Genomic DNA, 24212 nt, shown 5'->3' on the forward strand with positions numbered 1-24212 from the left:
TAGAGGAGCAGAGTAAGAGGGGATCTGATAAAGGTACACAAAGTAATGAAGGTAGCAAATTTGTATCTAATCAAAGGAAATGCCTTTTCACATAACACAGAACTGGTCTGAGGAACTTATAGCCACCATATATCATTGAGGCTTAGAACTTTGCAGGAGGACTCATGAGATTAGACCTTTATATGGACAATTAGAATTTCTACACTTACAGCAAAGATTAAAATAAAGTGTTTTGGAAAGGAACTAAATGTTCATGCATCAGGCACTCAGACAACCTCTAAATAAAGGGGGTCAGGAAGTAACTTTATCTGGGGAAAGGTTATTCCATAGCTTCCTTCTGTGGGGTTCTTATATCTTCCTTTGAAGCAGCTGGTACTGACCACAGTTGGAGATACGATACTGACCAAGTTAGACCACGGTCTGAGCCAGTCTGGCACATTCTGTGTTTTCACCTGGACATATTTTCACTAATATTCCCTGCAGTATTTCAGTGTAAAAAATGTAAATTGCACAACTCACTCTCCTGCTTTTCTTCCTTTCTCAGGAGCGGCACTGTGTAAAAGCCAATGCAAACCACTAATGGCTGCACATCCGGATAAGTATGGCAAAAATAATCCAAGAGTAAGGATGAAAGGAGCCAGATCAGTCAACATTAGTACAGTGTCTGCCCAGTCCAAGGTGTGCAGTCAAGTAATTGGAGCGCAGGCTGGTAGTCAAGACACTTAGGCTGAAATCCTGGGTTCACTGAAGTCAATGGACTTTAAAGCTCCCAATGACTTCAGCAGAGTCAGGATTTCATCCCTGATTCCATTCTTCGCAGTGTCACTAATTTGCCATACACCTTGGGCAAATCACTATCATGTCTGTGTGCCTCAGGGTCCCAATGGGAGGCACAGTTCTTTAAGTGCTAAGGATTTTATTATTATTCTAAAATGTCACGTGTGATGTGGCAAATATGGACTCGTATAGATCTAAACTCTGCAAGTCGTTTGTGAACAGCAAACCTACCTAAAATATATTTACAAAGCATTTTTTTCAAGCATAGTAATGCCCTTTAAGGGCAGAGGGACTGATTCAAAGCCCACTGAAATCACTGAGAGTATCCATTGGTTCTGTGCGCTATGATTTGGATCAGGCCGTACAGCCACTGCCAGTCTGACCATCTCAGATGCAGCTTGTTTTGAGTTATCTGAACACACAGAGTAATGTCTTATGTGTGTACAATCAAATACATTCTTAGATGCCTCACAAACCAAATTTTTAAATACACAAATTAAATTAAAATTACATACCTGAGAAAATTCAGGCCAAAAGGTAATTTTTAGAAAGTACTAAGGCTTTTAATAAAATTGCCTTCTCAGCCATAACTATACATCACTAGAGCAAAGCAGAATTACTTTTTCATGGGTTTGAAGAGTCAAAAGCCAAACTGCACATTCCTATGGATAGGGTTAATCTATTTATATAGTTGCAGGGTCAAACTCTGATTTCTGTTACATCAGTGTAAATCTGAAGGAACATCCCTGAAACCGATTTAATTAAAGAATGTTATCAGGAAAAGCAGGACTTCAGTTTTCAATTTCCCCTTAGCTTTATATTATAATAAAAACTATAAAAGAGGTCATTACTGTTTACATTACAAAATCACGCAGGGTTCCTATTGAGGACCAGGACTGCATTGCACTGGGTGCTATTCATACACAAAAGAGAAAGCAGCCCTTGCCCCAGTGTGCACCGTAAATGTCCTGTTTTCACTTGCTTATAATTTTCTCAGCAATTCTCCTTTTGGACTAAATTTTTGTTGCTTAATCTCAGCTCAGAGCTAGTTGTTTTGGAATGTCAGCACAAACGACATTCAGCTGTTTGAGCTAAGAGAAAAGGTGCAGAGTTGAACTCAAAAGTGGGTGAATGTTAAAATTTCACGTGCAGCCATTTCTTCCTGAAGAGTATTTTCTTGGTTTGTTTAAAAATCTATTTTAATGGAGCTAAATTATAAGCCATTAAAATTCATCTTCATCCATGCACAATTTTAGGACTGAGATTTTTGATTTCTCACCTCATAGCCCCACAGCTGGGCGTTTCCTGTATCTACAAAAGAGTGTATAGTGGACGGTATGGATCAACAGCTTTGAAGAAGTGGGATTCAATTAATGTTGTATTCTAAACCTGATGGATCCCCTGTAGCCTTAGGCAAAACACTAAAGGAACAGTAGACCTGAAATCTAGTCAAGTTAAAAGTAGTTTCTGATTCTGCACTTGGCTCTGTATCAATTTTTGCAGGTTTACAGTTACATTTTCTTAAAGCGTTTTTAATGTTTTTCCGCTCTCTGGTTGCTGTGTAACCCACACATGCGAAAAGGGAAACCAATTATATATGGGCTCTGTGAAACTAACTATACATGGAACTGTCAAAACAAAAGGCCCTGAAAAATGCCCTGACTAGTCGGTTTCTCTTAATCTCTTTTAGATAATAATAATTACACATTTTCATGCAGAAAAGATGTTATTAAAATTGATGGTTTCCCTTTAAACTCTCTCCATCTCAATTGGCAAAATACAGATAATCCTGAATTTGCCTCATACGGGTGCTGTCAGGATTAATGTTTGTACTATGTTTTATACATGAAAAGTGCTATATAAGTGTTTATGCTAATTCTATAGAATTAACATAGTGATGTAATTAACAGCTGTGCAAAACAGATTCTCACAAACCTTTAAATACTGTGCCTGCATTTTCAATTTACCCTTTTCTCCCTCTCTGTTTTTATAAACAGTTAAGTAATTAAAAAAAAAAGAAATTAATACAAAAACCTATGTTGATGCAACAAATGCCACACTTAAAATCAAATCATGAAATGCAGAAGTTAATATTTTCCTCTGTCATTTGTATTTGTTAACTATCGACAGTGAGTCTAATCCAGAATCCATTGCATTCACTGGGAGGCAGCATATTCTAAAGGATAGAGCACTAGACAGGCAACCATTCCTGCCTTTGCCATTCAACTGCTGTGCACCCTTGGGCAAGACCCTTCACCTCTGGGTTCCTCTGCTTCCCCTCCCAGGTTTAGTCTGTCTTGTTGCTTCAGACTGTAAACTCTGTCGGGCAGGGACTTTCTCACCCTGTGTTTGCAACGCCAAATACAAGGAGGCCACTGGACCCGCAAGACACTATCTTAATACAAACAGCAAGTCTTTCTCTATTGGTCAAAATGAGGTTTGGATTGTGTCCAATGGTTTGGTTCTCAAGATAGAAAGGAAGACGCTGTCCCTGTTTGCCCCTCCATGTAGTTGATAGCTTGTATCTCTGATCAGCAGAAGTTGATGCAATAAAAGATATTACCTCACCCATCTTGGCCCTGCTTAAAGGAGGCAGATTACCAGAAGGCTTCTAAAGGTACATATTTATTCCGTATTTCCAGCCCAAACATTCAGAAACCATGAATCAGGTCCCCAAATAACCATTAGATGGCCTTAAAAATAATGAGATTTTAAAAAGCCAGTATATTGGGGGAGGGGTCCTTTTATTTTGCTTTCTGTTTTTCAAGCCTGTAAGTCAGGGGTCGGCAACCTTTCAGAAGTGCTGTGCCAAGTTTTCATTTATTCACTTTAATTTAAGGTTTCCTGTGCCAGCAATACATTTTAACATTTGTAGAAGGTCTCTTTCTATAAGTCTATAATATATAACTAAACTATTGTTGTATGTAAAGTAAATAAGGTTTTTAAAATGTTTAAGAAGCTTCATTTAAAATTAAATTAAAATGCAGAGCCCCCTGGACCGGTGGCCAGTACCTAGGCAGTGTGAGTGCCACTGAAAATCAGCTCATGTGCCATCTTCGGCACTCGTGCCATAGGTTGCCTACTCCTGCTGCAAGTGTTCACATTTGCAAACTTTTCTCTACAACCATGAGGGTTAGAAACTTAGTTTTCATTTTAGATGTAAGAGGAGTGTTTCACTCAATTATATGACCCTGGGAACTGTGGCATTAAGAAAAACACCAACTACCCCAAGACTCCTGATAAAATCATGCTTACGTAGTGACTGGATGAATGATACGTTTTAGTTAAGATAGCTGGGGGAGTCGGAATGTGATTTTTACTTATAGCAGTTTTCGTTTACTGACGTCAGAGGAGTTACTCTGGATTTACAACTGAATAAATGAGATTAGAATCTGCCCTCTTAAGTGACATTTAAACACAATAAAAAACAAAACAAGCAAACAACCACTAAGAAAACTTTAAATAAATGCTAACTTTAACACTAGGTGAATATAAGCTTTTCATTGGTCAGTGGCTGAGTTTCTATGTAGGTTTTAGGGTGCACTGCCCGATCATTATATTTCAATCTAAACCCATTGACCTTACATTATTGCTTCCTTGTATTTCAACTGATTGAATACTACAAAAGTAGCCATGGCCTGTGTCACAGAGCAAATAACATTCAAAGTGAGTCAGCTAAGAAAGGGGGAAAGCAAAAACTAGATAAAACAGAGAACATTGCCTCACACAATATATTGTGCCAGGTTTTACACACACACAGAGGCTTACATTTCAGATTACAAAAGAAGAGCAACTAAAACACAAACGATAGCTCAGAAGATCAATGTTAGAGGGTTGGGCCAAATTCTGCTTTGAGTTACAATGAGAGCAGGGCTGGATCTGAAAGCAGAATCTGGGCTACTACTGTGCGGGGGTGCGGTTATATAAAAGGATTATTTTGGTCATCTTGCTGAGGTTTAAGCAAGGAAAACTGGGGATGGGATATTCAAGTTCACCACACTTTTTAAAACAAAGACCCAATGAGGTAATTCTTGACATGACGTCTGCATAGGGATACAGGGGGTAAGCCTATATCCTGTGTAGCTCCAGCAATCATTTACAACATGCAATTTTTACTCTTTTAGGGTCCAATTCTGACAACAGGTCTTTTGCTATTGACTTCAGTAAGGGCAGGACCTGGTCTATACATAGGAGCAAAGAACATTTCTAGATACTGGGCCAAATCCTGCTGTTGATTTTTCATGGGTGTCTTGGAGCGACTCACTTTTTACAGTGACGTGGTTGAGAGCATTACCTGGACCAGGGTATGAAAGTAATGTACAGAGACAAGAACAGGAAAAGAGGTCTCCCTTTTGCACTTTTCTCTCGGCCTCAAGTGAAACAGAGGCATTTGGATATTGGCCAACATGTTCTGAGAACAGTCATCATTTTAATACAATTGGACAGTCTGATCCTACAAACTTATTGGCTTGAATAATCCTTACAGGCCTATTAAAGGATTATGCATGCGAGTAAGGATGGCAGGATCATGCCTTTAGCCTGTGAGCTCTTTGGGGGTGAATGCTGTCTTTGCGTCTAACCCAGTATCATGCCCTCATCTGTGTTTAACAGACGTACACACAGAATAGTTCCACAGATAAATAACAGCTCCACTGCAGTCAAAATAGGGTCTACACTACACGGCCACCAAAACAGTTATACATCAGCCCCTCTGCTGTCACTGTTCACCAGAAAGCAAGTTTAAGCCATTACTAGCAAGCCATGGTCCCCTCAGCAGCTATTGTTTCAAGCACAATTACATAGGGTTACCAGATAGCAACTGTGAAAAAACAAGACCGGGGGTGAGGGGTAATAGGTACCTATATAAGAAAAAGTCACCAAAAATGGGACATCCGGGTCACCCTACAGGGAAAAGTCACAAGTCAGTAAGATGGGAAAAGCAGTGCCACTAAAATTTGGTGACTGTCTGGATTTGTAAAGCTCCTTTTAGGGCTGGCCAAGTTTTTACAGTCACTTTCCAGAACAGCATAGATTTGAGGCCCTTGGACATCAGGAAAAGCCTTTAACATGCGAATCTTGCTGAGGACCATTTCCTATAGAAAAAGGCAATGCAGGCTTTCCAGGAATAATGCATATATAGACAACAGCTGCAGTTTGATAGCTAAGGGCCAAATTCTGACCTCAGTCAAAGTGAACCATGTTTTAGACGAGATACAAAACAGCATCCTGTCCACGTGTCCAGGTTACTTTTTATATGAGAATGGGCATTAGCCGTAGTGTCTTAGCCAGATTCCAGAACGAGTGTTGAATTCTGCCTACCTTAACTCCCCTGGAAATTTCTCCAGGCTGCAACAGGAGTTCGCACCTTCCATCATACAGCAGACCAGCTCTGCCAGCTCCCACCGTAAAGAGCTCATTGGCAGGGTGATAGCTATGTGGAGGGCTCTGCGAAGGACATTCTCCTCCATAGTAGCCAGGGTTTAGTGCTAGGAACAGCATGCCCTTATCAGACAAGCCGGTGAGCCTCCCAAGAAGTGCTGAGTGCCCACAGTTCCTGTTGAGGCCAAGAGAGATGGGAAGAGCTCCAGACTTTGCAGGATTGAGCCCATGTTCACCTACCCCGCTAATACAATGTTAATAGCAACTCTCCTTCTCACAGACTCACAGAGGAGACTTGAATTACAACACCTACACCTCTGGAAAAAAGTCACCCCTTTCCAACGCCGCCTGCAGGGCCGAGATGGCTTGTTTACTTCTGTGTGGTCCTTGAGCCTGTCTGTCAGGAGAGCATTTCTGAAGCTCAGAACTAGGATCCGGTCTAATGCCATACACAGTACTGGCTAACGCCTGTCTACACACAAGGTGATATTCAGATGTAGTTAAAACAGTACAACCCTCCCAGGTGTGGATACAGTTTTACTTTTAAATGTGCTTATTCCAGTATGACTTATTCTCAGACTCGGGGATCTGGTAAAACTAATATTGCAAAAGAGGAAAAATCACACCCTTAATGGACATGGTTGCACCAGTAAAAAACAAGACCAGAAGGCTAGAGAACTGAACAAGGGTGGAGCCAGATCTTTGGCTCCTCCCTCCTCCTTTTCATGAGAAGTCAGCAATCAGAGTGGCGGGGGAGGAGGGGAGAAGAGAAGGAAAGGGTCTAAGAGCTCAGCTCCTCTTCTCTTCCCTTGCTGTCTCCAGGGCTGCAACATGAGCACAGCTTAAGAGACCAAAAGCAAAAGCACACACAGACCACAGGCAGAAGACATGCAAAGGGAGGGTGACAGTTGTAGGGTAGGCTGCCTCCCATGTGCCCTCTTGTATGCAGGGGTGGCCCTGCCTGCATCCTCCTGCTTCAGTTTCTCCCTTCTAGGGGCTTCTTCAAGAGCCTGCCAACCCTTTTGTCCATTCACGGTCCTTCTCAGGCTCTGGTCTATTGAATTAACAAACATTCAGGGTAAAATTCTCAAGTCCCTCTGTTTACACCCTTATTCGGCCTGGCCTTATTATGTCACTCCCAGGCCTTTCCTGCCTGTAGCCTCACTCCCTACGCTCCAGACTTCTCTACTGTGGACTCCCTGGGAATCCCTCCTGGGCAGCTTCCTGTTACTTCTCATAGGAGACTGAGCTGATCTCTGCTCAGGTCCACTTCCTTTTGAAGTACTTGGAGGAGAGGAAAATTATCAGGAACAGTCAACATGGATTCACCAAGGGCAAGTCATGCCTGAACAACCTGATTGCCCTGTATGATGAGATAAGTGGCTCTGTGGATATGAGGAAAGCGGTAGATGTGATATATCTTGACTTTAGCAAAGCTTTTGATATGGTCTCCCACATTATTCTTGCCAGCAAGTTAAAGAAGTGTGGATTGGATGAATGGACTATAAGATGGGAGATAAAGCTGGCTAGATCATCGGGCTCAATGGGTAGTGATCAATGGCTTGATGTGTAGCTGGCAGCCTGTATCAAGTGGAGTGCCCCAGAGGTTTCACTGTGGGCTTCAATTCTCAATCTGGAAAATGGGAACAATATTATTAACTGTCATAAACAAATAAGTAAGGGTTAATAGAACAGGAGTACTTCATGTCTCTTTTGCCTGTAAAGGGTTAACAAGTTCAGTAAGCCTGGCTTGTCATAAACAGATAGCTAAGGGTTAATGTCTCTTTCACCTGGAAAGGAGTAACCTGAAACACCTGACCAGAGGACCAATCAGGAAACAAGACTTTTTCAAATCTGGGCGGAGGGAAGTTTTGGGTGTGAGTTCTTTGTCCTTTGTCTTGTGTCTCACCCTCTCGGCTCTGAGAGTGATCTTTCTGTCTCCTGGCTTTCTAATCTTCTGTTTCCAAGTTGTAAGTACAAAAATAGTAAGACAATAAGGTTTATATTGTTTTCTTTTGTATTTACATGTATGTAGTTGCTGGAATGTTTTGAATTGTATTCTTTTTGAATAAGGTTGTTTATTCATTTTTCTTTTAAGCAATTGACCCTGTATTTGTCACCTTAATACAGAGAGACCATTTTTATGTTCTTTTCTTTCTTTTTTATATAAAGCCTTCTTTTTAAGACTTGTTGGAGTTTTTTCTTTAGTGGGGACTCCAGGAAATTGACTCTGCAGCTCACCAGGGAATTGGTGGGAGGAAGAAGTCAGGTGGGAAAATCTCTTTGTGTTAGATTTACTAACCTGACTTTGCATACCCTCTGGGTGAGGGGGGAAGTACTTGTGTTTCCAGGACTGGAAACAGGGAGGGTGGAGTCCCTCTGTTTAGATTCACGGAGCTTGCTTCTGTATATCTCTCCAGGAACCCAGGGAGGGAACATCTGGAGGGGGGAAGGGAAATGGTTTATTCCCCTTTGTTGTGAGACTCAAGGAATCTGAGTCTGGGGGTCCCCCAGGGAAGGTTTTGGGGAGACCACAGTGCGCCAGGCACTGTATAGATTCCTGGCTGGTGGCAGCTTTACCAGGTCCAAGCTGGTAACTAAGCTTGGAGGTTTTCATGCTAACACCCATATTTTGGATGCTAAGGTCCAGATCTGGGAAAAATGTTATGACATGGCTGTCACCTGACCAGAGGACCAATCGGGGACAAGATACTTTCAAATCTTGAGGGAGGGAAGTTTTTGTGTGTGCTGTTAGATTTTGGTTGTTGTTCTCTCTGGGACCTGAGAGTGACCAGACGTGCAACCAGGTTTCTCTCCAATCTCCCTGATACAGGTTCTTATAGATTCAAAATAGTAAGTACTAGGTGATAAGGCGAGTTAGGCTTATGTTTGTTTTCTTTATTTGCAAATGTGTATTTGGCTGGAAGAAGTTCAAATTTGTATTTTGCTGAAAGGATTTTAATTTGTACTTGTATACTTAGGCTGGGAGGGTATTCCCAGTGTCTATAGCTGAAAGACCCTGTAACATATTCCATCTTAAATTTACAAAGATAATTTTTTACTGTTTTTTCTTTCTTTAATTAAAAGCTTTTCTTGTTTAAGAACCTGATTGTTTTTTTATTCTGGTGAGACCCCAGGGGACTGGGTCTGGATTCACCAGGGAATTGGTGGGGAGAAAGGAGGGAAGGGGGAGAGAAAGGTTAATTTTCTCTCTGTGTTACGATTACTTTCTCTCTCAGGGAGAGTCTGGGAGAGGAAGGGAGAAGGAGGGGGGAAGGTGAATTTTCCTCTCTGTTTTAAGATTCAAGGAGTTTGAATCACAGTGATCTTCCAGGGTAACCCAGGGAGGGGAAGCCTGGGAGAGGCAACGGTGAGGGAAAGGGTTTACTTTCCTTGTGTTAAGATCCAGAGGGACTGGGTCTTGGGGGTCCCTGGGCAAGGTTTTGGGAGAGGGAGACCGGAGTGTACCAGGCACTAGAATTCCTGGTTGGTGGCAGCGCTACAGGATCTAAGCTGGTAATTGAGCTTAGAGGAATTCATGCTGGTACCCCATCTTTTGGACGCTAAGGCTCAGAGTGGGGAATTATACTATTACATTAACGTTCTCCCTCCCTTTGAATGTCTTGTCTATTTAGACTGTAAGCTCTTTGGGGAAGGACTATCTCTCAGTAGTGGACAGTGCCTAGGCCCAGTTGAGGTCTCTAATTACTACTGAAATACAAACAATAGTTACACTACAAATTTTACACACACACACACACACACACACACACACACACACACACACACACACACACACACACACACTTACCAGCCACCACTTGTAGCTCTCTTCTGGAATGAAGGTGTTCCGAGTAGTGAGGAAAGGTTGAATAGTCTGATTAAACCTTTCATCGAACCAGAAGGAAAGTCCCAGCTCAGGAACACACGAATTACAGCTGCATGGTCTCTGGGGATATTTCATTAGTTTTTTTAACTGCATGACAATCTGCTTGGGATCCCAGGTGACCAGCACCGAACTGTGAGTGTAATTCAGCAAGAATGACGTTATCGTGATGACAAACAATACGGCAAGCGTAAACATTTTCAGATTTTTCTTCTTGATGGCGACCATCTTTCCTTTGGGGTTCCTTCGTCAGGCTGTCAGCCCGTGACTCAGTGACTGTGGTAAGGCAAAGAGGAAGGTTGTCGCAGGTTCACAGTTTTTTTTATGATCAGGTGTTTAGGCCAAACAAAGCAATTCAGTTATCTTCACTGGCAAGGGGAGAGCCTTCATTTTACCCTTGGTGATTTAAAGAAGAAAAATTGGATTGTCCTTCCCCCTCCCTTTTAAAAATGATCCCAAATCTCACTTTTCAACTAGCCTGGAAACTGCTAATTTCTCTCACTGAGCATTTAATCAAAACTGATCACGATGATTTCCTTTCTCCATTCAGGAAGATTGAGAGGTAATTAATATCAGTGTCTGCGACTAGGTTTCCTGTATGGGAGTAAGACTTGAATGACAGGAGCTAGATAAAAGAAGATTGCTTTTTCCTTAAAATTATTTAATTAATGTGGCCATTAAGATCATCCTGTGGCCTCGGTCCCAGGTGATACAGGTGCCCTGATGCTCATTTAAGTCACAGAGAGTCACTTGCCATCTGCAGAAACACAAAAGGAAAAAAAGAAAAAAACAGTCAGAGATGTTTGAGCTCCTTCCAGCTCAGTTTCTGTTTTACTTTCCCCGCCCACTGGCTTCAGATCATCTCAAGAATCACAGTAATAAAGCTGGCTTCTGTCGCAGGACTTGCATTCTGAGAAGTTTCGCAGCAGCCTCTCCAAAGGGAGGACTCAGGGGCCTATAGAAATCAAATCACTGTCTGTTGATTTAACCGTTATGGAGTTAAGGCCCTTTTAAATTACCCTTTGCAGACACCACACGGAATCAGCTCATCTCCTTAGACTGATCTTGACACCTGCCAATTACACAGAGTATTTACAACTAAGAATAACTGAACAAGAAAGCAGAAGGCAAAAGGGAGAGGGAGAGACACACACGCACACACACAACCGCACCCACAAGTTAGAGGACCATATGATTTAAAGAGCCCCAAGAAACAACAGGTCCTAAACCCTCAGAAAGGGGAAGGGAAATTAGGCCAGAAGCTCACTCTGTTCTAGACATGCTTTTGAAAGGGTTAAAGAGCTTTGGACAGGTATTTCTTCCTACTTCTACTATCAATGCCAGAGAAGAGGATAGGGCCAGCCCCGACCTAAAATGTTTTCATGGGATGTTGGGTGTTCCCCAAGGCAAGACCCCAAACTTTTCCTTGCTTTGATCTTTGCCTCACGCAGAAATCAATGGGGGTTAGGTGCCTAAATACTTTTGAGGATCTGGCTCCAAAGACTAAGCTTATACATGTAAAGCTTATAATGGCACAGCTGTGGTAGTCAGGATGTGGCTGGAATTTTGAATCGTTTGGGGGCGGAAAGTGCCATTGTTTAAGTAATGCATCCTGTACATTTTTTTTTGGGGGGGGGGGAATCAAAACCAGCCTCACTGAAATTTTTAATCTAATGAAAAGTCCTCCCCCGCCCCGAACCCTTCAAAAGGAAAACAATACTTCAAAAGTTCATCGTTTTTGTTAAGCTAGTTTTTCATTTTTCAATCAGCTCTATTATTACACAGCTTAAAGTATTACACTTACTGGGGGACTCAGTGACATTTCAGACCACAAGGAAATGAGAGGGGTGCTGATGGTAGGGAAGGATGGTGATGCAGCTAGAGCATAGGGCTGGCAGTCAGGGCTATTCCTGGCTCTCCTATAGGCTTCCCGTCTGGTCTCAGGAAAGTACCCAGGGTCAACATGCTTTGAAAAGTAACCCGATTTTGAGCATCTCAATCTGAGACAACATACGCCTGCTTTTCTAAGTAACTTCTAATGAGACTGTGAGTACTCAGCACCTCTGAACATCTGGCCAAAACCCAGACACCTAAAATTGGCAGCCACTTTTGAAAATCTCATGCCTCAGTTCTCTCATTTGTGTAACAGGGATGATAATACCGACAGACTTGTGAGTTGTGCAACTCAATTAATTACTCTTTGCAAAGTGCTTTGTGTGCCATGTATGGCTGGGGCTGAACAAATACACTTACAGGGTTTCAGAGACTGAAAAGTGTTCCCAAAGTTCACCGGCAAGTACAGGCGTCCATGAGTTTGCCGGTTGCCAGGGAAGCAGTGTAAGGACAAGTGTTCTCCTTCACTGTAACAGAACTGTTCAGAGGCTACTGGTATTTTACAGAATCATACTCCACAACAAATGTGTGGCTTTTGCTCTTGGTCTCCCACTCTATGTCCTAGCAGCTGAAGTGGATAGGAGAGCTTAAGGAGGAAACTTACAGTAATCCATCAAATGTTCACTCTCCCAGAGCATGTACCCTGGCACACACAAGAAGAGTCAGCACCTTCTCCCTCTTAAGAGATGAGTTGATCTAGCATGTTTGGATTTAGAGTTGCCACTGGGCTTGTCTACATAGGAGGCTCAGAAAAAATAATCTGAATTAAGTAAAGATATGAATTTAAAGTGAATTAGTTAAACCACATTAAACCCAGAATAGAGAATCTGAACACAGAGTGGAATATCATACAATGAAAGAATGAAGATTTGACTTCAACTTCTTTTTTTATCATCACTAGTGGCTCAACCCAATTTTTGTGTTCTGTTTCCTGGAATGAAAGAAGTAGGAATTCATCTCTTGCTACTCCCAGTCACAACAGCTACAGCTACAGTTGAGTGTTCTTTTTCATCAATGAATAGAACTGTGTTCTGAAAGAAGTCGCCTTCTGCCTGATCATGGAACGGAAGTACCGGACACACAAGAAACCACCAAAGAGGAACACACTGCATTCAAGAAGTTCATTAGCAGAGTTGTGCAAAATAAACCAAGAAGGATATCGACATAGTGCTTCACAGAAGGCTTGAGAAGCCACCCTTCATCGGCTCTGACACCCTTACACAGTAAATATGAAACCCCCTTCCCCCACAATTTCAATTCCTGGGAAAACCACTGCACAGGTGGAGCATTCAATTGTTCTCATGTTAGTCTGCTGATGTCAGACTCTTAAAAATACTGAACCAAAACCCCCTTTTCAAAATTTAATTTCCTGGAAAAAACATGTAAAATGAGTATTGTTTATGCAAGAGATCTACTCTGGCCTTCAGAATAAACAGATGTTGCCAGGATTTTTTTTAAACCTCAGTGGTGAGTTAAACACAAATTAAGACTTTTAATTGACACATTTGACTCTACTGTAATTTCCAAAGACACGATCAGATCTCCTTTTATAGCACATGTGAGGCAGGTAAGAAATCAGACGACCTAGCATGGACCTTTTCCAGTGTATAATTCAGGGTCGGGCAAACTTTTTGGCCTAAGGGCTGCATCAGGTTTCTGAAATTGTATGGAGGCGTGGCCCAGCCCCTGCCCCCCTTGCTGCTTGCCTCCTGAGGTGCACCCCTTGCCCTGGGACTCCAGCCCCATCCAACTCCCCCGTTCCCTGCCCCTGCCCCATCCAGCCCCCTGCTCCCTGTCCCCCGGACTCCCCAACCCCTTCTAACCCCCCCCCTTCCTGACTAGCCCCTCCACCCCGGGACCCCGGCCCATCCAACTACCCTTTCTCCCTGACTGCCCCCCGACACCCCGCCACTGACTTCTCCCTGCCGCCCCATCCAACCTCTCCTCTCCTTGCTGACTGCCCCCTCCGGGACCCCTGCTCCCATTCAACCCCCATGTTCCCCACCCTCTGACGCTCCCACATCTATCCACACCCCTTGCCCTCTATCCAACCCCCACCTCTGCTCCCTGCCCCCTTACCACGCTGCCTGGAGCACTGGTGGCTGGCAGCGCGGCTGCACCAGGACAGGCAGCCGTGCAGCACAGAGCATCAGGTCAGGCCCCAGCTCTGCAGCTGCGCTGACCCAGGAGCTTGCTGCTCCGCTGCTCAGAGCAGCGGGGGAGGGGGAACAGCAGGGGAGGGGCTGGGGGCTAGCCTTCTGGGCCAGGAGCTCAGAGGCCGGATAGGATGGTCCTGGACCACGAGCCATAGTTTGCCCACCTCTGGTATAAATACACACCGGACTCTCCTATTTTAATTCATGTTATTTACTGGTTCCTGTGTTTGCTCATGTTTTTTAAGAGTACGCCTATTAAAAAAGTTGGCTCCTGAGACTGGCAATATGATGCTGTTGGACCTGAAGCCCAGTGAAGCGAATGGGAAGATTCTCACAGACGTTTGAACAATGCTCAGTCTTTTGCCTCAAGGTCACCATTTAAACCCATACAGTGGTTGAAATTCTCATCCCCTGACCATTCTTCCCTGTGATTTTGGATGGTCTCAGCTTCAAAGTGGACAACTGCCCATGAAAACAAAAGAATGCCCCTTGCCCGAACATACACACCATCTTTCTGGGAACTAATTGGCAGGACTGACAGTCTGACACAAAAGGTCAAGGGTTGAAGGGAGATGGAGATTGAGCATCCTTCTCATACACAGAGACAAACCTTTTGGATGAAGGTAGAGGTGCGTTGGCTGGGAATGCTGGGGAAGCGTCTAGTGTGACTGCCTGTTCGGTACATGCTATATGGATAGACAAAAGAATTCAGCCTTCAATGCTGCCCACCTGGCATTCGATTCAATTAAAACAACTGCTCCCACATCCCGACTGAAGGCTTCTTCTGCCACATCTCAGACCAAAAACAATAACCCCCTACAATGGATTTATAAATCTTGAAAACCTGAGTGTTTCCATCGGAGGTGCTGCTGCAGCCTGCCCTCCGGAAGAGCATAGGGTATGTCTGCCACAAGGGAGCTAGCAAGGCTAAAGATGCTGAATATATGTGCCTAATCCTACTCTCCTACAGTTGAACTACCATATAGAGAACAACAGGAGGAAGCGCTCTGAGCAGCCCCCTCCCCCTGAACTCCAACTTCCATCAGCTTCAGCCCCTGCATGCTTCTCACTCACTTAACTCGGGGGTGGAGGGAAGGGTGCGGGAAGGGAAAAAGAAGGAATGTTTCAGATAAAACATGGCCGATTTCCAGCTTCTCTGTTTTTATTAACATTGCAGGCAGAGAAATGGCTTTTGTGGTTTTGTGCCTGCAGGATGCTTTCATTGCTGATGGACATCTACGACCCAAAGAGATTTTGTATGGGGCAATTAATTTCAGTGGCTACAAGGAATTAATATTGATTCACATGGTGGCACATGTCCCACTGACTATGCTGTGTAATTGTCCCAGTGTGGCATTAGCTGGTACTATGCTCTACATCAGGCTATTTAAACTCCCTCTAATGCCAATGCCTTCTAGCTTTCCACATGCAACCCGATGCACTTGAACTTAAGCAGTCTGGAGCATCTGGACAAGAAAGAGACAGTAGAACAAGCCTTTCTTTAGTACAAGGATTGAGGACAGAACTCTGGAAGCCATAATTTCAGAGAAAAGGTGAAGAAAAGTTGGAAGTGACGAAGGGGTTAAATGTGGTTCCTAGCAGCATTCCCATGGGTTTCTTTTTAAAAACCTAAAGAAGAAATGGAAGATGAGGAGATGAGCATAAAAGATCCTTGCACTCTTGTGTATCTATATAAATACTCAAGTCCATTTCCTCTGGCATGGCTGGATTGTTCCCTATACCTCTACCCCAACAGAACACGACCTGATATAACATGAATTCGGATATAACGCGGTAAAGCAGCGCTCTGGGGCGGGGGCGGGGCTGTGCACTCCGGAGGATCAAAGCAATTTGCTATAACGCGGTTTCACCTATAACGCAGTAAAAATGTTTGGTTCCTGAGGACAGCGTTATATCGAGGTAGAGGTGTACTATACTCACTAGTGCCCTGTCCTGTTCACTTTCAAATGTCCCGTTTCCAACTGGACTTCCACCACTTCTCTTTGCAAACCATCCCTCAGACTATTTGATCCCATTCTAGCAGCTTCTCCTCTGCATTTGCCATAGCTCATTTTATCCCATTACTCCCAGTGATGTCACCCGAAATGACTCCTCTCTCTTCTGGGGGTTTACAACCCCAATAGACTCTCATGTTCCCTTCTGATCACCACTCAGCCAAGCAGCACACGTTTAGCTGCTTTAGTCTCGCCACATAAATCAATTCCTTCCAACCCCCACTTATTTTTTGTTGTTCTTTTCTCAGCTTCTTCCACAAGTAGCAATGCTATTCGGATGCCTAGAATTAAAAAAACAAAAAAAATGTCCCTTTGCTTACACACTCTTACAGAACTGTTAGGTTGTTTCAGGATACAATGTTTCTGCCTGTGTAACCCAATACAGTATTGAGAGGGTGGGGTTTTTTTTTGTTTTTGTTTTTGTTTTTACACTGCTGGTTGTATTGAAAACTCAGTTTACATGCTGTCCACTATCACCTACAGATTTATACCTGCACCAGCACTCCTGCTCTGCATGTTTCTCTTGCTTGTGGAACATCTGTATTTTAGCCTACTCCCACTCCCCAATCACAGATATATTAGCCTGAATTTTTCCAAACTGAATCTTGTTTTATTCTTTCTTATCCTATTTCTAACCTTTCTGGATCCCTACATATTACTTCCATCCTACTGGTTTTTTTATTATTTTTATTTAGGTTTTCTTAAACTAATTTTTGTTTTTTTTTTTTTAAATATCTGGCTTTAGAATAGGTTTGTTCAGTATGTTAAGTTGTGGTCTTTCTGCATTTTTTCTGGAAGAGATTTGTGCCTTTTCTGCAAAACTGTTGGGCTGTTTCTGTACCCTCAGCTGCCAACTTCCATCCCAGAGGTGGCTGTACTTCAGTGGTGGGTTAAATGATTCTCATGTCTAAAAACGCATATGAACCCTTCCGACTGAATAATATTGTACAGTGTTATGATAGGGAATTGCATCAAGATAATGGGGGATGATATAGATAATGAATTATTAGAACCAAGAATTGTTTGGTGAATCTTAGCCTGGACCTCACATCCTCAATTTTAAAATCTCCATTTCAGCAAAGCAGACTGGAAGATTAGGAAACTCTGTACATGAAAAAGGTGCAGATTACATGGTTTGGATGTAAATATAACATGATTCATGCTCGAGCAGACTAATTTGATCAATTAAATCTATACACCTGTCTCACATTTAAATTATACAGAAGGTCAAATTCTTCTCAGTTATACCATGTAACACCAGTAACTTCAGTGAGGTTGCAGAGACATAAAGGAGAGTAGAAGCTAATCCTCTGTATGTATTTTTATTCAGTTCATGAAACCTCTATAGTTCAAGACATCACTACAGTTTGTCTCCCTTTTCCCCCATGTGTTACAGAAAACAGGAACATAAATTAGTTTTTCCTGGGAAGACAGTCTTTTATGTATCACTGACCTAGGTTCTCACAAATGTCCTTGGACACTTTCCAGCTAAACAATTAGAAGTTCAGTATAAACACCATAGATTACATGAAATAAATAATATAAAGAAATCCTCCACAGGAAGGATATGCAGACTAACTGCTCTGCCAGGTCAGCAATAACCAATACAATGTCTAATCCTACGAAATCACAATGGTGGTGGGGAGTCTCGTATGTTATTTCAAACCAACTCTCAACAAGTTTGCAGGTAAAGCCAGACATTTGTCACCTATACAGTATCCCTATGCTGTTGGGTAATTATGTGTCACTTGCTACGCTGTAAATATAACCCACACTAGTACAGTATAGGTTTTATCCCCCACTAGTGGCTGGTCTACTCAAACTTAACAGCCAACTACTGCTACCATTAATGGAGTTATTCTTTTAGCTCAAAGTTAGTGCGGAAAGTCCTGGGTTCAAATCCTGGTGCCAGCCTATGTGGGGCTCATTACATATAGTCATTTATTCTTGAAAAAGCCACTTCCCTAGATTGATACCAACTTGCAATATGTTGGGTTAAAGGGGCACATGGCAGTAGTGGGTAGATTTTTCCTCACATAGGTATTTCCAGCTTTTAGAGAACAGATTTCCTCTGGGAGTGACAAGGCTTGTCTACACTTCAAACACTGCAGCTGTGCCAGAGCTGCGCTTCAGTTGAGACTCAACCAATGGGTTTGCCCATTGGCATAGGTGCGCAACCTTCCCGAGAGGTGGTCACTGGGTTGACAGCAGAATTTTCCCATTGACTGTTTACACCAGGGGCTAGGCTGGTATAACTCATCGGGATCCGGGGAGGTTCCAGATGACTGGAGAAAAGCTAATGTAGTGCCTATCTTTAAAAAAGGGAAGAAGGAGGATCCAGGGAACTACAGGCCAGTCAGCCTGCTTCTTGATATGTTGCCGCTGCAGACGTTCCAAGGTTGTGGAGAGGGTCACGTCTTCCATGCCACCGTCACTTTTTCTTTCGTAGTAGACACCGTCAGGCCACTCAGCATCATCTTCTCCCTGGGCTTTAAACTGACAACCTTTAAGTCTCTGGAATAAAAGGGCTTGAGAGAATTAACATGGTACACTTTAGGCTTTAGGGTGGAGGTGGGAAATGCTATGAGATAGTTAACAGCTCCCAGGCGCTTTTGGACTGTGAATGGCCCTTCCCATGATGCTTCCATCTTATGGGCCTGTTGCGCCTTTAAGACCATAACCTGGTCTCCTACCTTGAAGGAACGCTCTCTGGTATGTCTATCATACCAGGCCTTTTGCTCTTTTTGAGCATCCTTTAGGTTTTCTTTAGCAAGGGCTAAAGAGTGTCGGAGGATGCTTTGTAGGTTGCTTACAAAGTCTAGAATATTAGTTCATGGAGAAGGTGTAAACCCCTCCCATTGCTGCTTCACCAACTGTAATGGCCCCTTAGCCTCGTGGCCATACTCAAGTTCAAACGGTGAAAACCCTAAACTGGGAAGTGGTACAGCCCTGTAGGCAAAAAGCAACTGCTGCAACACTAGGTCCCAATTATTGGAGTGTTCATTTACGAATTTACGTATCATGGCCCCCAAAGTTCCATTAAACCTCTCCACCAGGCCATTGGTTTGATGGTGGTAAGGGGTGGCAAACAAGTGATTCACCCCATGAGCTTCCCACAGATCTTTCATGGTCCCTGCCAGGAAATTAGTTCCTGAGTCTGTAAGGATGTCAGAGGGCCAACCTACCCTGGCAAAAATGTCTGTTAAGGCCTGGCACACAGTTTTAGCCCTGGTGTTGCTTAGAGCTACTGCTTCCGGCCATCGAGTAGCAAAGTCCACGAAAGTCAGTATGCACTGCTTTGCTCCGGGGGTCTTTTTTGGGAAAGGACCCAGAATATCCACAGCTACTCGCTGAAATGGGACCTCAATTATGGGGAGTGGCTGAAGGGGCGCTTTGACCTGGTCTTGAGGTTTTCCCACTCTTTGGCACACCTCACAAGACTGGACATAGTTAGCAACGTCCTTGCCCATCCCCTCCCAGTGGAAGGACTTCCCCAACCTGTCTTTGGTTCTGTTCACCCCAGAATGGCCACTGGTATGGTCATGGGCTAAGCTTAAGAGCTTTCGCCGGAACTTAGTTGGAACTACCAACTGTTTCTGCGGGTGCCAGTCTTCCTGGTGTCCACCAGAAAGAGTCTCCTTGTATAAAAGTCCTTGTTCTACAACAAACCAGGATCAGTTAGAAGAGCTGAGAGGCGGTGGGGTGCTCTGTGCCGCCGCCCAAGCTTTCTGAAGGCTGTCATCTGCTTCCTGCTCAGTCTGGAACTGTTCCTTTGAGACTGGAGACACCAGTTCCTCCTCAGACTGTGGACTTGGGCTTGGTCCCTCTGGAAGCGATGTAGGTGATGGGGTTGTTTTCGTTGCTGGTGAACCGCTTTCCGCTGGTGCACCAGGTGGTATTTCAGGCTCTGGCTGAGCCTCTTGGGTGTGGTTGTGTGCTGCTTCTGCCAGTTCAGGGCCTCTGGCGCCCTCTGGCGTTGGGATTGAAGATGGGTTTGCAAGCACTGTCGTCACTGCTGGCACCGGTTCTGGTGTTGGTTGCTTTTCCAGTTCCTGGTCTGGGACTGGAGGCACTGTGGCTGTTGCAGTCGTTGGCAGGGGATCCGGGTCCACCACCTCTGTCTGGGTCTCTGGTAACACAGACGGGGCCCCTGTGGACGGCTCAGGAATAGGGATGGGTCTGGAAGCTTGCCTGGCTTGGCTGCGTGTAACCATCCCCACCCTCTTGGCCTGCTTCACCTGGTTGGCCAAGTCTTCCCCCAGTAGCATGGGGATGGGATAACTGTCATAAACTGCAAAAGTCCACATTCCTGACCAGCCTTTGTACTGGACAGGCAGTTCAGCTGTAGGCAAGTCTACAGATTTTGACATGAAGGGGTAAATTGTCACTTGGGCCTCTGGGTTGATGAATGTGGAGTCCACTAAGGATTGGTGGATAGCTGACACTTGTGCCCCCGTGTCTCTGCACGCGATAACCTTCTTTCCGCCCACCCTCAAAGTTTCCCTTCGCTTCGAGGGTATTTGAGAGGCATCTGGGCCTGGGGATCTTTGGTGTGATGGTGGTGTAATGAACTGCACTCGGTTGGGGTTCTTGGGCAGCTGGCCTTTATTTGTCCCAGTTCATTACATTTAAAATCGCGCCCCGCCGACTGGTCACTGGGCCGAGGTGAGTTGCTGGAGACTGGTGAGGTGGGACAATAGAGTGTTTGGGGCTTTCCTTGGGGTGTAGGTGGAGTTTTGGGTTGCCCCCGGTGATAGGGTTTATTTTCTGTTTGCCCCCTGGGATATTCGCTCCCCTTGCTAGTAGCTTTTTTCTTTTCTGCCACTTCCACCCATCTGGCTCCAATCTCCCCCGCATCAGTTACAGTTTTGGGCTTCCTATCTAGGATGCACCTTTCTATTTCCTCAGGAACACCCTCTAAGAACTGTTCAATTTGCATTAGGAGGGACAGCTTGTCCAGAGATTTAACATTTGCTCCTGATATCCAGGCATCCCAATTCTTTCCAATGTAGTAGGCGTATCAGGTAAATGACACATCTGGTTTCCACCTTAGGGCTCTGAACCGCCGACGGGTATGCTCAGGTGTTAGCCCCATTCTGATTCTGGCCTTGGTTTGAAAAAGTTTATAATTGTTCATGTTCTCCTTAGGCATTTCAGCCGCCACCTCTGCTAAGGGTCCACTGAGCTGTGGCCTCAGCTCTATCATGTACTGCTCTGCAGAGATGTTGTACCCATGGCAGGTCCTTTCAAAATTTTCTAAGAAGGCCTCAGTGTCATCACCTGCCTTGTAGGTGGGAAATTTCCTGGGATGGGAAACAGTACCTGGAGAAGGATTGTTAGGGTTGGCTGGAACATCTGGCTTAGCCTTTGCTAATTCCATGGCCTGCTGGTGGGCCTCCCTTTGGAGCTCCAGCTCTTTTTGTTTCATCTCTCTCTCGCTCCTATGGGCAGCCTCTTTGGCTTGTTCTTCTCTTTTGTGGGCCGCCTCTTCCTTGGCTATTTCTGCATTAATTAGTTCCATCCGTCTCCTATGTTCGTTGTCTTTCTCTATGGCTTCTAGCCTTGCCCGTTCCTGTTTAATGGCTTCCTTGGAACTCATTGTTCCTGCTTTCTTGTGCTGGCTGCCCCCTCTGCAGCTTACTGACTGGAATGCTGCAGCTCAGGCTGCTTCCTCAGGACTGCTTGGTTAAGAAAGATTTTCTAACTAGCTATGCCGAGAGTTAGAAAGAAAAAATACAATTCACTTGTAAATGCCTTTTGCTGGTGTCTGCTGGCTCACCGCTTGAGCCTCCTTTTTAACAAAGACTCTTGTTAAAAAACTTAACACCTCTGCCCTCAGGCTGCTACCTGAGCAGCCAGAAAGGAGAGAAAAAAAACTCACTGGCTTTGATTTTTTAAATCCCAATCCTCTCAGCCTGCTTTCAAGCAGCCAGAAAGGAGAGAAAAAAAAACTCACTGGCTTTTGGTCCTAGAAATCCCACCTCTGCCACCATGTCAAGTTATTTTTCCCACTTTGAACTTTAGCGTCCTAAAAGTGGGACCTGCATGCACCCTTCTAAGCTTAATTCCTATCTTAGATATGATAGCGCTGCCACCAGCCAAAAATATAGTGTTTTGGCACACTTCCTGTTCCCCCAAAATCTTCCCTGGGGAACCCAAGACCCAAACCCCTTGGGTCTTAAAATAAAGAGAAACAAACCATTCTCCCTCCTTTCCCCCTCCCAGACTTTCCCCTCCCTGGATTACCCTGAGAGATTACACTGATCCAAACTCCTTGGATCTTAAAACAGAGAGGAATTAATCTTTCCCTATCCCTCCTTTCCCCCCATCAATCCCTGGTGAGTTCAGACCCAATCCCCTTGGGTCTTAAACAAGGAAAAAAAATTAATCAGGTTCTTAAAAAAGAAAGCTTTTAACTAAAGAAAGAAAAAGTAAAAATTATCTCTGTAAAATCAAGATGGAAAATGTTTACAGGGTATTCAGCTCATATAGACTAGAGGGACTTCCTCCCCCTTAGCCTGAGATTAAAAGTTACAGCAAACAGAGGTAAAACTCCTTCCAGCAAAATACACATTCACAAGTTAAGAAAACAAACATAAGACTAATCCGCCTTTTCTAGCTAGTACTTACTATTTTGAACGTGAGAGACTATTTCAGAAAGATTGGAGAAAGACCTGGCTGCACATCTGGCCCCTCTTAGCCCCAAGAGCGAACAACCAACAAAACAAACAGCACAAACAAAGACTTCCCTCCACCAAGATTTGAAAGTATCTTGTCCCCCCATTGGTCCTCTGGTCAGGTGTCAGCCAGGTTTACTGAGCTTCTTAACCCTTTACAGGTAAAAGAGACATTAACACTTAACTATCTGTTTATGACACAGCCTCACCACAGTCCCTGGAAAAATCATGGAGCAGGTCCTCAAGAAATCAATTCTGAAGCACTTAAAGGAGAGGAAAGTGATCAGGAACAGTCAGCATGGGTTCACCAAGGGCAAGTCATACCTGACTAACCTAATTGCCTTCGATGATGAGATAACTGGCTCTGTGGACGAGGGGAAAGCAGTGGATGTGTTATTCCTTGGCTTTAGCTTTTGATACGGTCTCCCACAGTATTCTTGCCGGCAAGTTAAAGAAGTATGGGCTGGATGCATGGACTATAAGGTGGATAGAAAGCTGGCTAGACTGTCAGGCTCAACAGGTCGTGATCAATGGCTCCATGTCCAGCTGGCAGCCGGTATCAAGTGGAGTGCCCCACAGGTTGGTCCTAGGGCCAGTTTTGTTCAATATCTTCATTAATGATCAGATGATGGTGTGGACTCAGGGCTGGCTTTAGCAAGTGCGGGGCCTGAATCGTGGGGCTTGTATTCATCGGGTGGCGCTCTGAGTCTTCAGCGGCACTTTGGATTGCTGCGCTCTGGCCGGGGCTGTGGCCTTGCCACGCTCCAGTCTGGGGAGCGTGGCTGCGTGCTTAGAGCTGTCTGCCCCTCCCCGGCTGGGGGACAGGGACTGCAGGCTTGCCATGCTCTGGCTGGGCGTGAGCCCTCTTAGGTGTGGGGCGCAGGGCCCTCTAAGGCGCAGGGCTCTATTTGGGGGAAATCAGCCTAAAGCCGGCCCTGCGTGGACTGCACCCTCAGCAAGTTTGCAGATGACACTAAACTGGGAGGAGTGATAAATACGCTGAAGGATAGGGATAGGATACAGAAGGACCTAGACAAATTAGATGATTAGGCCAAAAGAAATCTGATGAGGTTCAACAAGGACAAGTGCAGAGTCCTGCACTTAGGATGGAAGAATCTCATGCACTGTTACAGATTAGGAACTGAATGGCTAGGCAGCAGTTCTGCAGAAAAGGACCTGGGGTTACAGTGGACGAGAAGCAGGATATGAGTCAGTGTGCTCTTGTTGCCAAGAAGGCTAATGGCATTTTGGGCTATATAAGTAGGGGCACTGCCAGCAGATCTATTCGACACTGGTGAGGCCTCATCTGGAGTACTGTGTCCAGTTTTCGGCCCCACACTACAAGGAGGACATGGAAAAATTGGAAAAAGTCCCGCGGAGAGCAACAAAAATGATTAGGGGGCTGGCACACATGACTTATGAGGAGAGG

At 44.4% G+C, this 24212-nt stretch overlaps 1 protein-coding gene across 3 annotated transcripts in view; it reads right to left on the reverse strand.

The window, feature by feature from the left end:
• Nucleotides 1–24212, reverse strand: part of ST3GAL1 (ST3 beta-galactoside alpha-2,3-sialyltransferase 1) — a 126838-nt gene that overhangs the window by 21581 nt on the left and 81045 nt on the right. For 2 of the 3 annotated variants that reach the window (XM_050941171.1, XM_050941172.1), the window contains exon 2: nucleotides 9968–10799. In XM_050941171.1, coding sequence (XP_050797128.1) covers nucleotides 9968–10270 — 303 coding nt within the window. In that variant the 5' untranslated portion in view covers nucleotides 10271–10799. Of the gene's footprint in view, nucleotides 1–9967; nucleotides 10800–14701; nucleotides 14761–24212 lie in introns of those variants that run through there. The other variant, XM_050941173.1, reaches the window with a different exon arrangement.

This window comes from Gopherus flavomarginatus, chromosome 2 (genome assembly GCF_025201925.1).
Source record: "Gopherus flavomarginatus isolate rGopFla2 chromosome 2, rGopFla2.mat.asm, whole genome shotgun sequence".
Taxonomy (NCBI): Eukaryota; Metazoa; Chordata; order Testudines; family Testudinidae; genus Gopherus; species Gopherus flavomarginatus.